At 35.6% G+C, this 14,433-nt stretch overlaps 1 protein-coding gene across 1 annotated transcript in view; it reads left to right on the top strand.

The window, feature by feature from the left end:
* The window catches only part of Dcc (DCC netrin 1 receptor), a 1,066,901-nt gene that overhangs the window by 755,513 nt on the left and 296,955 nt on the right, over nucleotides 1–14,433 (top strand). Inside the window, exon 9 of the mRNA XM_027949033.2 lies at nucleotides 5,227–5,381. Within this exon, the coding sequence (XP_027804834.2) occupies nucleotides 5,227–5,381 (155 nt within the window). The remainder of the gene's footprint in view (nucleotides 1–5,226; nucleotides 5,382–14,433) is intronic.

Below are 14,433 nucleotides of genomic sequence, written 5' to 3'. Positions count from 1 at the left end.
AAATTAATTATTTAAATTCTACAAATTTATGGAATAGAGTGTAATAATTTTATATATGTGTAATGATCAAATCAGGATAATTAGCATTTCCGTCTACCTCAACATTTAAAAGAAATTTGATCAGCACATAATAAGTGTGCATATTTATGAGGTGTGGTGTGATATTTCAATACATGTGTGCAGTCTGTACTAATCATATCAGGGTAATTAACATTTTCTTCTCCTTACTTGGTGTTTGGAGTCCTTGAATTCCTACCAGTTATGCATAATATACACAATAGTTTATTGTGAACTGTAGTCACTCCCTGTGATGTACAACACCAGAACTTATTCTTCCTATCTAATTATATTTGGCTCCCTTTATCCAACCTCTCATATCCCCCTTCAACCCATCTTTTCAGGATTCTACAAACTACAATTCTACATTCAGATTGGTCTATTTTTTTTAGCATGCATTTATGGTGTTTGGTTTTCTGTAACTGACTTATTTCATTTAACATAATCTCCTTCAGTTCCATTTGTTGTGCTGAAAATGATATCATTCATTTTATGACGGAATGATATCGCATTGTGTATATAAGCCATATTTTCTTTATCCATTCCTCTATTGGTGGTCATCTGGGTTGCTTCCATATACTAACTATTGTGAATAGTACCACACTAAACATGGGCATGCAGGTATATTTTTGATATGCTGATATTATATCTTGGGATACATACCTAGAAATAGGGTAGCTCAAATTCTGTTTTTAGTATTTTTTAATGTTATAATTTGTTCTAATTATTTATACATGACAGTAGACTTCATTTTGACACAATGTATACAAGTAGAACACAACTTCTCATTCCTCTGGCTGTACATGGTGCAGAGTCACAATGGTAGTCTAATCTTACATGTATATAGGGTAATAATGTCCATCTCATTCCATCATCCTTCCAATCCCCATACCCCCACCCTTCCTTTCACTCCCCTTTGCACAATCTAAAGTTCCTTCACCCCCCCCAACTCCACATTATGGATCAGCATCTGCTTATCAGAGAAAAAATGTGGCCTTTGGTTTTTTGTGTTTGGTTTATTTCACTTCACATGATATTCCCCAGCTCTATCAATTTACTGGCAAATGCCATAATTTAATTCTTCTTTAAGGCTAAGTAATATTCCATTGTGTATATATACCACATTTTCTTTATGTATTCATCTATTGAAGGGCATCTAGTCTGGTTCCATAGTTCAGCTATCATGAATTGAGCTGCTATAAACATTTATGTGGCTGTGTCACCATAGTATGCTGATTTAAAGTCCTTTGGGTATAAACCTAGGAGTGGGATACTGGGTCAAAGGGTGGTTCCATTCCAAGTTTTCTGAGGAATATCCATACTGCTTTCTAGAATGGTTACACCAATTTGCAGTCCCACCAGCAATGTATGAGGGTACATTTTCCCCCACATCCTCACCAGCACTTATTATTGCTTATGTTCTTGAAAATTTCCATTCTGACTGGAGTGAGATGAAATCTTAAGGTAGTTTTGATTTGCAGTTCTCTAATTGCTAGAGATGATTGACATTTTTTCAAGTTTGGTGATTGATTGTATTTTTTCTTCTGTGAAGTATCTGTTCAATTCCTTATCCCATTTATTGATTGGGTTATTTGTTTTTTTCTTGGAGGGGGTGTTTTTTGAGTCCTTTATATATTCTGGAGATTAGTACTTTATCTGAGGTGTGCATAGCTCCCATTCTGTAGGCTCTCTCTTCATGTTATTGATTGTTTCCTTTCCTGAGAAGAAACTTTTTTAGTTTGAATTTATCCTGTTTATTGATTCTTAGTTTTATTTCTTGCACTTGGAGTCTTATTAAGGAAGTCAGGTCATAATGAAGTTTGGGGCCTACTTTTTCTTCTATTAAGTGCAGTATCTCTGTTCTAGTGCCTAAGTTTTTGATCCACTTTGAGTTGAGTTTTGTGCAGGGTGAAAGATAGAAGTTTCATTTCACCTCACTATATATGTATTTTCAGTTTTCTCAGCATCATTTGTTGAATAGGCTATCTTTTCTGCAGTGAATATTTTTGGCACTTTTGTCTAATATGAGATAACCGTATTTATGTGGGTTTGTCTTGGTGTGATCTACATGTCTATTTTGGTGCCAATACCATGCTGTTTCTGTTACCATTGCTCTGTAGCACAGTGTAAGGTCTGGTATCATGATGCCTCCTGCTTCAGTCTTCTTGCTAAGGATTGCTTGGTCTATTTCAGGTCTCTTATTTTTCCAAATAAATTTCATGGTTTCTTTTTCTAGTTCTATGAAGAATGTCATTGGAATTTTAATAGGAATTGCATTAAATCTGAATAACACTTTTGGTAGTATCGCCATTTTGACAATATTATTTCTGCTATCCAAGAGAATGGGAGATCTTTCAATCTTCTAAGGTCCTCCTCAATTTCCTTTTTAGTGTTCTATAGTTTTCATTGTAGAGGTCTTTTACTGTTATATTAATCCCCTAGTAATTTTTCTTTTGAAGCTACTGTGAATGGGGTAGTTTTTCTAATTTCTCTTGCAGTGGATTCATCACTGAATGAATAGAAATGCATTTGATTTATGGGTATTGATTTCATATCCTGCCACTTTGCTGAATTCATTTGTTATTTCTAGAAGATTTATGGGGGAATTTGTTTTTAGTGTTTTGAAGAAGCTCCATGCATTTTCCTAATAGCTGTGCTAACTTCCTTTCCTCTCCTTATAGAGTATATGAGCTCCTTGTTTTCTACACTACCATCAACATTCCTTTTCCTTTTTTCTTATTAATTTTTTTGTAACAGCTCTTCTGACTATGATGCGATGACATCTCATTATGTTTTTGATATGTATTTCCTTCATGGTTTATGAAATTGAGCACTTTTTCATAAATTTGTTGACAGTTGAATTTATTCTTTTGAGAATTTTCTACTCATACCATTTGCCTATTTTGTAATTGGATTACTTTTTATTTCTATTGAGGTTTTTGAGTTCCTAATATATTTTGAATATGAATGTGGTATCAGATAAGTAGTCCATAAACCTTTTGCCTTTCCGTAGGTTCTCTTTACCCCTTGGGTAGCTCCCTTTGCTGTGCAGAAGCATCATAGCTTGATCTCATCTCACGTGTCTATTTTTGCTTCTGTTCCCTGTTCTTTGGTGGTCTTATTTTAAAAAAAAAAAATCATCACTTATACAATATCTTGTAGGGTTCCTCCTGTGTTTCTGTCTAATAGTTTTTATAGTCTCAAGTTCTTACATTTAGGTCTCTGATCTTTGGATGATGAGGTTCTCTTTTAAAAAGCAACTTGCTGGCCTAACTGTGTTTAGTGTGGTAGAGTATGGCAGTGCAACCTGTGGTATGTTGAAGCATCATACAGTGTTTCTTATATTTGGCTACTTTGGGTTATACTGAATCCCATCTAGACCTCCCAGATAGAAGTCATTATGCAGCCTTTACTAACATAACACTGTATTTCTAAAAATTTGTCTAGCCTCAGGCTATGTTTAGATTCATGTTGTCTGCTTTTTCTTTGTAGTCCTAACATGTACATAACATAATATTTGCGCTTTTAACCATTTTTAAGTGCACAATTCCATAGCATTAACTTTGTTCTTTCTTGTTGTGCCACCATCTCCACCACGTGTTCACAGAACTTTCCATCTTCTCTAATTAAAGCTTCATACCCATTAATCAGACCCTGAGCCCCGACCTGAGGAAACCACACAAAGGTGCATATTTAATTATTTATCTGTACTGGATAAAATTATGCTAGTGATAGAACGAGCTCTAATATGTATAATCACTCAAATCTCTATTTCTGACTCTATAAGAAATAAAACAATGCCCTAATTGACAGTTTTTCTCCCCCGGCTCTTCTCCAAAATTCTTGTAAACTTTGACCTCTCTGCCTGATCAATGTGTAAAATCTAAGCTCATCATGCTTGGCTACGTCAAGCCCACAGTAAAGGAAGAAAATCTGGAGGGTTAGTTATATGCAGTGATTTTAGGCTCAGAGTGAATCAGCACACATCACATATACTCAATCAGATGTCTTCATCCAGGGTTTAGTAGTCTGGGAAATGTAGCCTAGGATATGAAGAAGAAGAAAATTTTGATTTAAGGATGAGCTAGCCAGGTTCTGCTGCATGATATTTCGAGTGTACATAGGCTCAGGAATCATCATTCATGCCACTAGGAACAATTTATTTTGATTCTTCTTTTTTAAAAAGTAATTTTACCTGAGAGAAAAGTAGGCTTCACTTTAAATATCTCCAAAAATAAAACAAAACTCCGTGACACAATTAAAATGAACATATAATTCCACTGAAAGCTAAGAGATATTATCTAGGGATAGAAACCTTAACAAACAGTGCATAGTTGAGCATTTCTACTTTACTCAGTTCACAATTATATGTTAAGGGTCAATGAAGATATCTGTGAGGTCTAGAATCTTTTGCATCCTTAAAGAAAATTTCAGTAGTTCTCATGTTGACTGATAGCATCCCTATTCATAGTTTGCCTTCTCTTAAAGTATATCTAAATCCCACCAGGATCAGCAAATCCATTTGCTTACAACATGGAAGATGCATTTAATTGGTAAAATGTATTGAGCTCATGTAGAAGAGACTTGGAGAAAAAGGAAAGCAGACATTTTTGACTATTTCTCTTCACACAGAAAATAATTTCCTTCCTTTTAATAAGTGCACTTAAAGTATCCACAGGAGCCCAAGCTCCATACATACATAGGAACACTTAGCATCTGCGTTTTCCTTTCCTACAAAGAAAGAAAAGGCATAAATGCATTTGCTGGCAATACTGACAAAGACCAATTTGTGGAATAATTGAAACCTTGATTTCTGTCATTAGCCGGATGTATACAAAATGCATCTTCCTGTCTACATTCCAGATGCTTCTTCTTATTTTAATACCTCTTTGTTTCTCATGAGTTTCAAATTCTTAATTGTAAAGTGTCAAGGGAAAGTCTTTAGTTTGCAAGTTTCATGAAGAATGACATCAACTTGAACTCCCTGAAAACCTTGCCACACTTATTTATAGTTCCTTTCAAGTAGTTTATTTTCCATAGTAAGCCTCCGACCTCTTGATTCTGTCCCATAGTCATCCATAATGAGTGACCTCTTGTAACCCAAGTAAAGGTCTGGGCCCAAAGTATTCATTTTGGAAATAATCTCTCTGTTCAACCTTGATTTCCTAGGGAACGAGCATTGAATACAACCCAGCCTGGGTCCCTTCAGCTTACCGTGGGAAACCTGAAGCCAGAAGCCATGTACACCTTCCGAGTTGTTGCCTACAATGAGTGGGGGCCAGGGGAGAGTTCTCAACCCATCAAGGTGGCCACTCAGCCTGAGTGTGAGTATGAAAAGGGAGAGGCTGTGTTTAGTAAGGATTCATCGGCAGTGTCCTTGAGTCCTAGTAGAACTTCTTTGAGATGAGAAAACGGAAGGCAGGTGTTTGAACCAACGTGTTTAACTTGAAGGTTTTTATAGGAAAGATGACATTTTGACATATGGCCTCCTCACTCAGTCCTCATTCTCCACAATGGCAGATTCGAGGAAACCATGGCCCCATTCCTCCATAAAGCTCACATCCTCATTTCCTAAAGTGACTCCCTGCCCAACAGTATTTCATCATCACCACCATTGGGTTGAATCCTTCTCCGTTGATTTTTTCACATTTTCTGGAGTTAGTCTGTGCAGGTTTTAGCATCAGAGGTAAAAGAAAAATGGCATAAAACTTCTAAATAGAGGGGCTTTTAAAGAAGTTAAACAGGCAATAATAACTGAAGAAGATACCAAAGGCCAACTGGGGCTCCAGAAGCATGGGAGATGTCCTCTTCTGGACTGTCTCCTTGATTTCCAACTTGAATCACTGTATTAACCTCATTCATCCAAAGTAAAGCTGTAAAACAAGTTACAATTCCATACTATCAACTTTTATAAGGGAAGAGCACCCAAATTGTTCATTTAAGAAATATTTCTGTACCTTAAATAGTTTTAGTTTTTCTTATGGACCTCCAATGTTATTTAGAATGAAGACTTACTAATAAGTTTTCCAGCTTTATATTTTTAATTAAAAATTCTATTCTAAAAGTTAAATTCAGTGAGTAACTATTTGAAACACGCAGCCTTATTTTAGACACAATTTCCTGTGCTCCTTTTCTTTTCATTTAATAATACTCCTTTATTTGTGTTTATTGGTTTTATGTAAAACTATGTTTAACTTGAAAATGACTTCAAATGCTTTTGGAAGGAGATAAAATATAAGTTAGAAATGTGAGAAATAATCTCTGTACTGGGTTCACTTCCTGGGTGATTTATATCAGCATGTCAAAGAAGAAATCAAGATAGGCCATCAGAGTACTGGTTGATCATCTACTCTTGGCAAAATCCTCATCCTTTCTTCGTCTTAGCCAAGATTGCCCTGACAAGATTGATACATTCATCCAGGCAAGGGCAAAGACCTCCAAGTCATGTAACTATTTGCCTCACAGAAACAAACTCTCAGACAATAACTTCAAAAACACAGTAATGTATACAGGTGTCCAGAAATTGTTTGAAAATGCAGGCTCCCAGGGAGGTCTGGCTAAATCAATTGCAGGATTCAGTGCACAATGAAAATGCAAGGACACTTTTCTGAAAATTAAGAAATGTTAACAACTACAATTACAGCAAGACATGAAGTCAGTCTTCATGCAGTTTCCCTCTAAGTGTGAGACCTTGTCCAACTTTGTTGGTTCTGCACCCATGAAACTGGCCCTGATGAGGTTTCTTCTTGTAAAAGAGAGTTGTTGCCCTGTGGATTTAAGCCACTTTCCATTTCACAATGTCCATGTTAATTTAGCATTTGAGTCCTCAGTCTCTTCGTTGATGCTTATAGTTCATATATGGAAAATAAATTATTTTATGAATATTTGGCTTTTTTGATTAATAAAGTTCAGTAAAAATCAAATTAGGCCTATACACATGTATGTATGTGCTTGTTTATATGTATATGATGTATATGTGTATATATATGTGTATATGTATAAACATACATATATATGGTATATTCCACATTGTACATAGATTGACTTTAACCTCAAACATTCTATAAAGAAAGGTTTTGTTCAGTTTTCTAATACGAAATTTTAAATTTAAGCATTTTTTAAAAGATCCAATATGTACAGGTATCTGAATTCTTTACCCTAAACCTAATATTATCTTAGAATTATTTTATTGTACTTTTCATGGCTGACTAGTCATGATTACATTGTATTTCTGATAAAAATCATAAGTTGTCAATCTTGCTTTCTCAAACTGAATAACTTATTTTTCTTCTTCTACAAATATCATTGTTCCTAAACTTCCAACTTAAAAATATTTTCAACTTTTTTCTCTTTTTTACTTTTTTTTAATGACAGTATTTGTAAATCAAGGGACAAAAATATTTTCCTTTTTAATACTAACTACTGAATATGAATATCTCAATACATAAGGCTTGTATACAGCAGCATGTTCTGCAATTTTTAATGTAAGAATTTTTAAAAGCATCCCTATTTGTATTGCCCATAGAACGTTAACTGTGTGAGACAAACAACAGCATACTTCAATTTATAGTTCTATATCATGAATAGCTACTATGCTCCTATACTATTCTGAGCCACTTAAGGTGCTTTAGAAAAGGCATATACCTGTTAAAAGTAATGTAGTTAGGGATCTCATAAACTTCTTGGGGAAGTGAAAATTCTAAGTATGTGACAATCAAAAAAAAGTCCTTAGATAAGGGAACTTATAGGAAATTGTTAGATGGAATATAAGCCATTCTGAGCCACGCGTTTGCTTCTGTGCAGCTTATCTGATGGTCACAGCTTATTACATAGTTATTTTTATGTCTACACTACGCTGTACTTACTTCCTCCAGTCAGCCTTATGTTGCAGAGAGAGCCCCAACAGGCTCTGCATGACATTTATCCCTCCCTATTCAGAAAGCAGTGTAAGAAGTGTGAGCAGAAGTCTTCTCTGGATGCTTGCCTCTGTGTGTATTTACTTTGCTTAACAATTAACAAAAAGGACGATAAGACAACTAAATAGTAACCACTACAAGTCCAATTGAATAAGACATGTTGTTTTGGTATTGTTATAGCATATAAATAATAATTTCTCCAGAAAATGAAAATGGAGAACCTGCAAGCTTTAGAAATGTGATGTAGCCTTGACTATTTTTCATTAAGGGCAGCGGTAATGGCCTTGGAATGCTCTTCATATTTTAGCCTTTATTAGCACTGTCTTTGGTCACCTGTTTTTAACCACTGTATGCAGTAGGGATTGTGTCTGTGGGAGGTCTTTGGCTTGGCTGTGTTTCATGACCCTTGTCATTAGCTAACTCATCTTGTTGAGCAGGTAAGTAGAGGAGAACAGTTCAGCCTACAGAAGAGGCCATGCAGAGCACTCTGTGAAACAGCCAACTCCTTGCATTCATTTATAATAAAAGCATGCTGTAGTTCACTTGCTGTGTTTATTACAGACATTAGGATAAATAAATTATATTATCATGACTAATAGGTGATGCATGTGTATTTTATCTTCTGTTGTTAACACCAAATACCATTTGGCAATTTACGAATATTACTAGTGAAAGGAACACTTCATCTCCTCTGAGCCTGCTCAAAAATATGCCAACTGGCAAGGGAAATGGAACATTCCAGGGATCCTCTGTTTCCTTCCTTTCTCTCCCCTTCTCTCTGTTTCCCCTTCTTCTAAGCCCATCTTTCTGTCTTTTAGAGGAAATACCAAGGTTGATTTCATTATTTGGACTAGGCAAGAGGGGGAGAAAAAAAAATCAATATTTCCTCTCTTGACAAAATGATTTTATCTTTTGAAAATGGGTCTCGTCTGGGTGTGCATTTGGTTGCTTCTTTTATCACCGTTTCTCCAAATGTGATGTAGTAATTGTGCACTAAAATTACATAGCTTTTATACAAATTGAATTTCAAGTTTTTCATGTTATTTGAAAATATCAACTCTATTATGGAAACCATATTTTCAAGGAATAAAAACGGAGGGGAAATACGTCTGAAATATAAATCAGCCAGCAACTGTTTCTAAAAGTGCATACATTTTACAGTAATCATTTAAAGAGATCAACAGTCCAAGATCCAGTTTATGAAATAATCACCCGGAATAGAAAGACTTGATTTATATGAAGGCTTGTGTCCTCTGATTATATCTCCCTTTTGCCAAACCTTTGCTCTTTTCCCCCTGCCTTTATGGTGTATAATTTCTTCACTGTATTATCAGCCAGGATTTAAGTCCTTGCCTGCTTAAGACGTGTCTAATCTTTTCATACCACATGTGGCGAATTTTTGAATTATTATTTGGGGTCCTATAAGATGCTGTTAAGGCAGTTTAATCATACAGGATGTTAAAATGGACCACATATAGGTTTGAAGGCTTGGGTAAGAATAGGAAGCAGATTTGCTAGACCACAACCCAATTATCTATAAAGCCCTTTTATATTTAAGATTTGTAAGTAATATTCTTAAGTCTATTATATTCTTTGAATGCAAGCAGCCATACCCCCAGGTTGAGTGACTTTAGAATATGTTATATAGAGGTATAGCTGTATTTACTTTTTTCCCTCCTTCCCTGGATTTAATTTTTTAAAAAAAATTCTAATAGAGTTCAACTAGTGTGGCGATTATGGAAAGAAAAGAAAAGTTCATATCATGTTCCTGAATATTGCTACTATATTCTAGATCAGATTTCTTCAGCTCAGTTCCCTGAACTAGAAAGTGGAGGTTTTATTTACTCTGCCTCTTCCCAGGTTGTAGAGATGAAATGAGAGAACACAGGGACATCCCTGGGTCTTGCATGGCTTCAAGCAGGCACTCAATAGAAAGGAATTCCCTGACTGCAGCAGGGTCAAAGGAGAGCAGAATTCCAACTGCACAGCACTAAAAAACAAAGAGGGAGCTCACTAGGGTAATCACCTAGGAAAATAGGCTAATAGAGTGCCTTATTTACAGCTTGATACTGGCTCTACTACTATACAAATATAAAGCCAGCATATATATATATTTTTTTTCACATTTCTCGTAGTTTTTCCTTACAATTTGGCAAGATGTCATAGACTGTCTTGTCTTCAAATGTTGCCTGATGTATATCTTAGCATCCACAAATAAATTTGCTCAGTAAATACTGCATTATCTCATAAATTGTGCCAGTCTTGCCATTTTGTGAATGGTTGGTTGGCTAAAAGATGCCAGTAGAATCTGGTCTGTACTTAAAGTGTGGGGGAACTGTAAAATACCAATTATTGTTGTCTTAACATGATTCCATAAATTACATAAGCCAAGTTTATTACAGTCTGTCCAATTTCCTTTATCACTAGGGCTTGTTGACAATTATTAAGCATGCTGCAAGTGATTTGAGCGATTGTTTAGGCTGACTACAGTGGCAAAATTGACCACTAGGCAGGTAATTGACAGTGGTCTGATTGCCTGGTCACATACATGGTTAAAAATTAAAGATAAGCATTGGCATCCTATGTCTTTTGGAGCGCAGTGTACAGACTCATTATTTTTAAAAGTCTCTCATTGCAAAATATGTTTTCAAGTATTATAAATATAAGATGGGAGACGTTAAAGGCTTATGGCTTGGCATCCTTAGCAGCAGAAGTCTTAAGAAATCCATTTGGATTTAATGGTCAATTAGGCGAGGTATTATGTTTTTTATAATGGCATACATTAGTGGAGGAATTGAAGATAGGCTTAGGAGGATGGAATGTTTAATCACCACTGGAAGAGTTCAAAGTAAACATGAGTCACTATGTTCTTTTGCCATTTATTTAAAAATAATTATTTTGCTTCATTGTCCAGTACAGTAACCACTGCCCACATGTGATTGTTTAAATTTAAATGTCTTGAAATAAAACTTATAATTCAGGTTTTTAAGTCACCCTAGTTACATTTCAGCTGATCAATAGCATTTAAAATTTAAACAGAAGTAAAAACTAAATCTCCAACTGCTCAGACTTGCTAAGCTCTTGGCTGTTGTATTGCAGAAAAGTTTCAAAGGTGACAGAAATTTCTATGGTGCAGCAGCAGCCTAGACCCAGTCAGTATATGAGACTGTGAAAGTCACTCATACATTGCCTTAAGTCAAGGAACGGGAGGTCTAGCAGAAACCAAGTAGAACTAAGAATATATTTAACAGAATTAGTTCCCTCAAATATTGAAAAAAATGAAGAAAATATGTTCTGAATTAATAGAAAAAATTATTTTAAAAAGATCAAAGAATCAAGATCTGAACTCCTTATCTGCTTATTTACTTAAAGTTATTCAAATACTTTGTCATGCTAAAAAAATGACATTATCTTACAAAGTTCAATTGAAGGTGAAGGTCAAAGATAACTAGTTGCTTGGGTTAACAGTGGTATAACAAGTTCAGTTTCCCTAACAGCCCTTTATTGCCTTTTAACCTGTTTTATTTTGAGCACACACCATAATTCAGGCTTCTTCAGTGGCTTATAACCAATTATCTAGAAAATTTATCTTCCTGAGAAATGATATCAGAAAAACTATTTATTTCTTACTGACATTAAGGGATATAAGAAAAGGAAATGTGAAGATGGTCAGAAGTTCTCTAGGTGGATTTGCTTGGGATTTAATTGCCTGGTATGGTATGGTTATGTGCCCTACTAAAAATGAAAGCAGGTTGCTTGCTAAACTGAATTAGAGCAAAAGTCAAATTGAACATCTTTGGGGATATTGTCATCATTCTGGCCCAGCTGAATAAACCTCTATTCCAAAGATAAAACAGCTGAGCTGAGCTGTTTTAGGGAATCCTTCTACGGAAAGCTGATGAACATGACTAATGAAGAGTAAAGATAGAAAGGGAATGTGGCATTTTGCCACATATGTATTTATACACTCCCCCATCTTGTGAGCACTTTTTATCTATAGTGTCCATGAACGTTCGTTTAATCAAAAATTGTGATGTTTCAAGCCTCCTATAAAGTCTTAGGGATAGAAAATAAGAACGACAAGATGATTTCTGTCTTCATCTGTCTGCTGCTGTCACAAAATATCTGAGACTGGATAAACACAGGTTTGTTTTTCAAAGTCTAGAAGCTGAAAAGGCTGAGATCAAGGCACTGGCAGGTTTGGGGTCTGATGAGAACTGCTCTCATCATAGACAAGACCTTGTGGCTGCATCCTCCAGAAAATATACACACTGGGTCCTCATATTGCAGAGAGAACAGAGGAGGGGAATGCGGGGGAAGGGCTGAGCCTTCTTGGCCTTCTTGCCTCTTAAAGAGCTCACCTCATAATATTTATGTGTTAGGGATGAAGTTTCAAATCTTAAAGGAGACACAACTCAAATCATTCGAACATCCAAGATGTAGGGATAAATTTTTGATGGAAACATACCTATAAAATAAATTATTCTAAATCTATTGTTGGAGCCAATTAATTTACTCTTCTCAACCTAAAGTCAGTGATATTAGCATTAGTGTATTATTAATGTGTAATTTAATGCATATAAAACTCACTACACAAACATGTTGGCTTTTAATGTAAAGTATTTTAGTGCATTTTAAAAAGTATCACATCATGAAATATACTGTTGACTAACATGATATAATACCCAACCAAAATTAAGTAAAGCTCAATTTTTAGTCATTTCACACTTTAATGGGTTTTTTAAACTGCAGAATATATTCTATTGTAAAATGATAAATTTTACATATTACACAGGAAGTCAGTAATGTGACAAACTATCACTCTCTAAGTCCAAAGTTCCTGCATTGCATTATTTTAACAAAGGTATTTTTCCTACTTTGGAGAAGATAATCTGGCAGGGGCGACCCCAAGCACAACTGTCTTCTATTCTATGGAAATGCTTTCTGCTTTAACTTGGTCTTTCCTCGTTGGGGAGACCAAATCAAGTCTAATAAGGAATTGGATTGAGACAAAATTTCTGACCACTGGATATTTTACAGGAAGGAGAATTGCCATTGGTTGAAATGAAAGATTTTAAGGTGATGACAGTGAGTGCTTATAGTAATAGCTATTACTATCAAAACTCAGATGTTGCCATTCGTTTCTGGAAAGAAATGATCATGGGTTTTTGTCCACTGAAAGTCAAGCTGTGGAACTCAGCCCACAGTCAATGTAGGTAACTCATACCTGGCACCTTAGTTAAATCTGCAATCCATGTTCCAGGTACCCCAAGTAGAAGCAGAGTGAAAGGTGGTTAGGAACAGTGATTTCAGAGGATTAAGAACCCAAACTCAGACTGTTTCAAATTTCTGGCTTTTTCCTGTACTGGCTAATATGCTAATTATTCTGTGCCATAGTTTCTTCACATGTAAAATGGAGATAATATCTATCTTGCAGGGATGTTGTAAAGATTAAAAGAAAACCTTTAAAATAGGAATACAACAGTACACCTTTGAGCAGTGACTCTGATGATTAAGTGAGATATTTAGCCTGCTTCTGGCACAACCTCAACCCTCAATAAATGCTAGCTATCACTATGATTTTTCATTACTTGATTCTAATTATTGGTCATATGATCATGTTTCTCCAAAATGCTTCCCTTCTCCTTTAGGCAATTTCATAAGCATCCCTATTTCTCCTTAAGATTTTTATTAAATAATTTCTAAGAACAAAAAGCAGATCCCAGCTAATTCATCACATTGTTCAATTTTTCAGCCTGCATGAGTCCATTTCTCACCTTCCAAATTTGTTTGAACCTCATCATGTCATTTATTCATTCATTATATTCCACACACCTTCATGGTATGAACCCAGTAGGTTTCTCGGTACCAAGAAGTCAGCAGTTTTTTTTTTTAAAAAAAGAGTACTTAGCCTTATGAAGTTTATATTCCATTGATAGAGAAGGATAATGAACAAATAAAAATAAAAGCATGCAGAAGAACAAAATAGTTTACAGGGGCAAGAGTATAGAATGACCCTAGATAGGAAGGTCAGGAAAAGCTTTTCTGAAGTAAGAGCACTTAAGGGGACACCTTGGAAAATTTGGAAGGGTGTTGGAAAATATCTAGGGGAGACATCTTAGGCGGGGCAAAGAGCAGTTGCCAAGATTCTGGAGAGGAGAAGCAAACAGTGGCTGGGTTTGGGCAGAGCAAATAACAGGGAGTGTGGCAGAGGTGAGTTGAACGTTATCAGGGCCTCGCCTTGTCAAACTCTGAAAGCCACAAGAAGGAATCTGGATTTCACCATCAGTGGAGGCATCTGGGCAGGAGGGAGTGACTTGATTTGTTTTCATGTTTAAAATGGAATAGGAGGTGAAAGCAATAGTTTAATCCAGAGATAGCTTAGGTTTCTGTGGTAATTTTGGAGGAGCTGAGGACTGGTAGAATACAGGACAGCTTTGGAAGATAGGAACATGATATG

The sequence above is a fragment of the Marmota flaviventris genome, chromosome 16, assembly GCF_047511675.1.
Source record: "Marmota flaviventris isolate mMarFla1 chromosome 16, mMarFla1.hap1, whole genome shotgun sequence".
Lineage (NCBI taxonomy): Eukaryota > Metazoa > Chordata > Mammalia > Rodentia > Sciuridae > Marmota > Marmota flaviventris.
The sequence above is the reverse complement of the archived record's forward strand: the minus strand, read 5'-3'. Positions and strand labels throughout refer to the sequence as shown.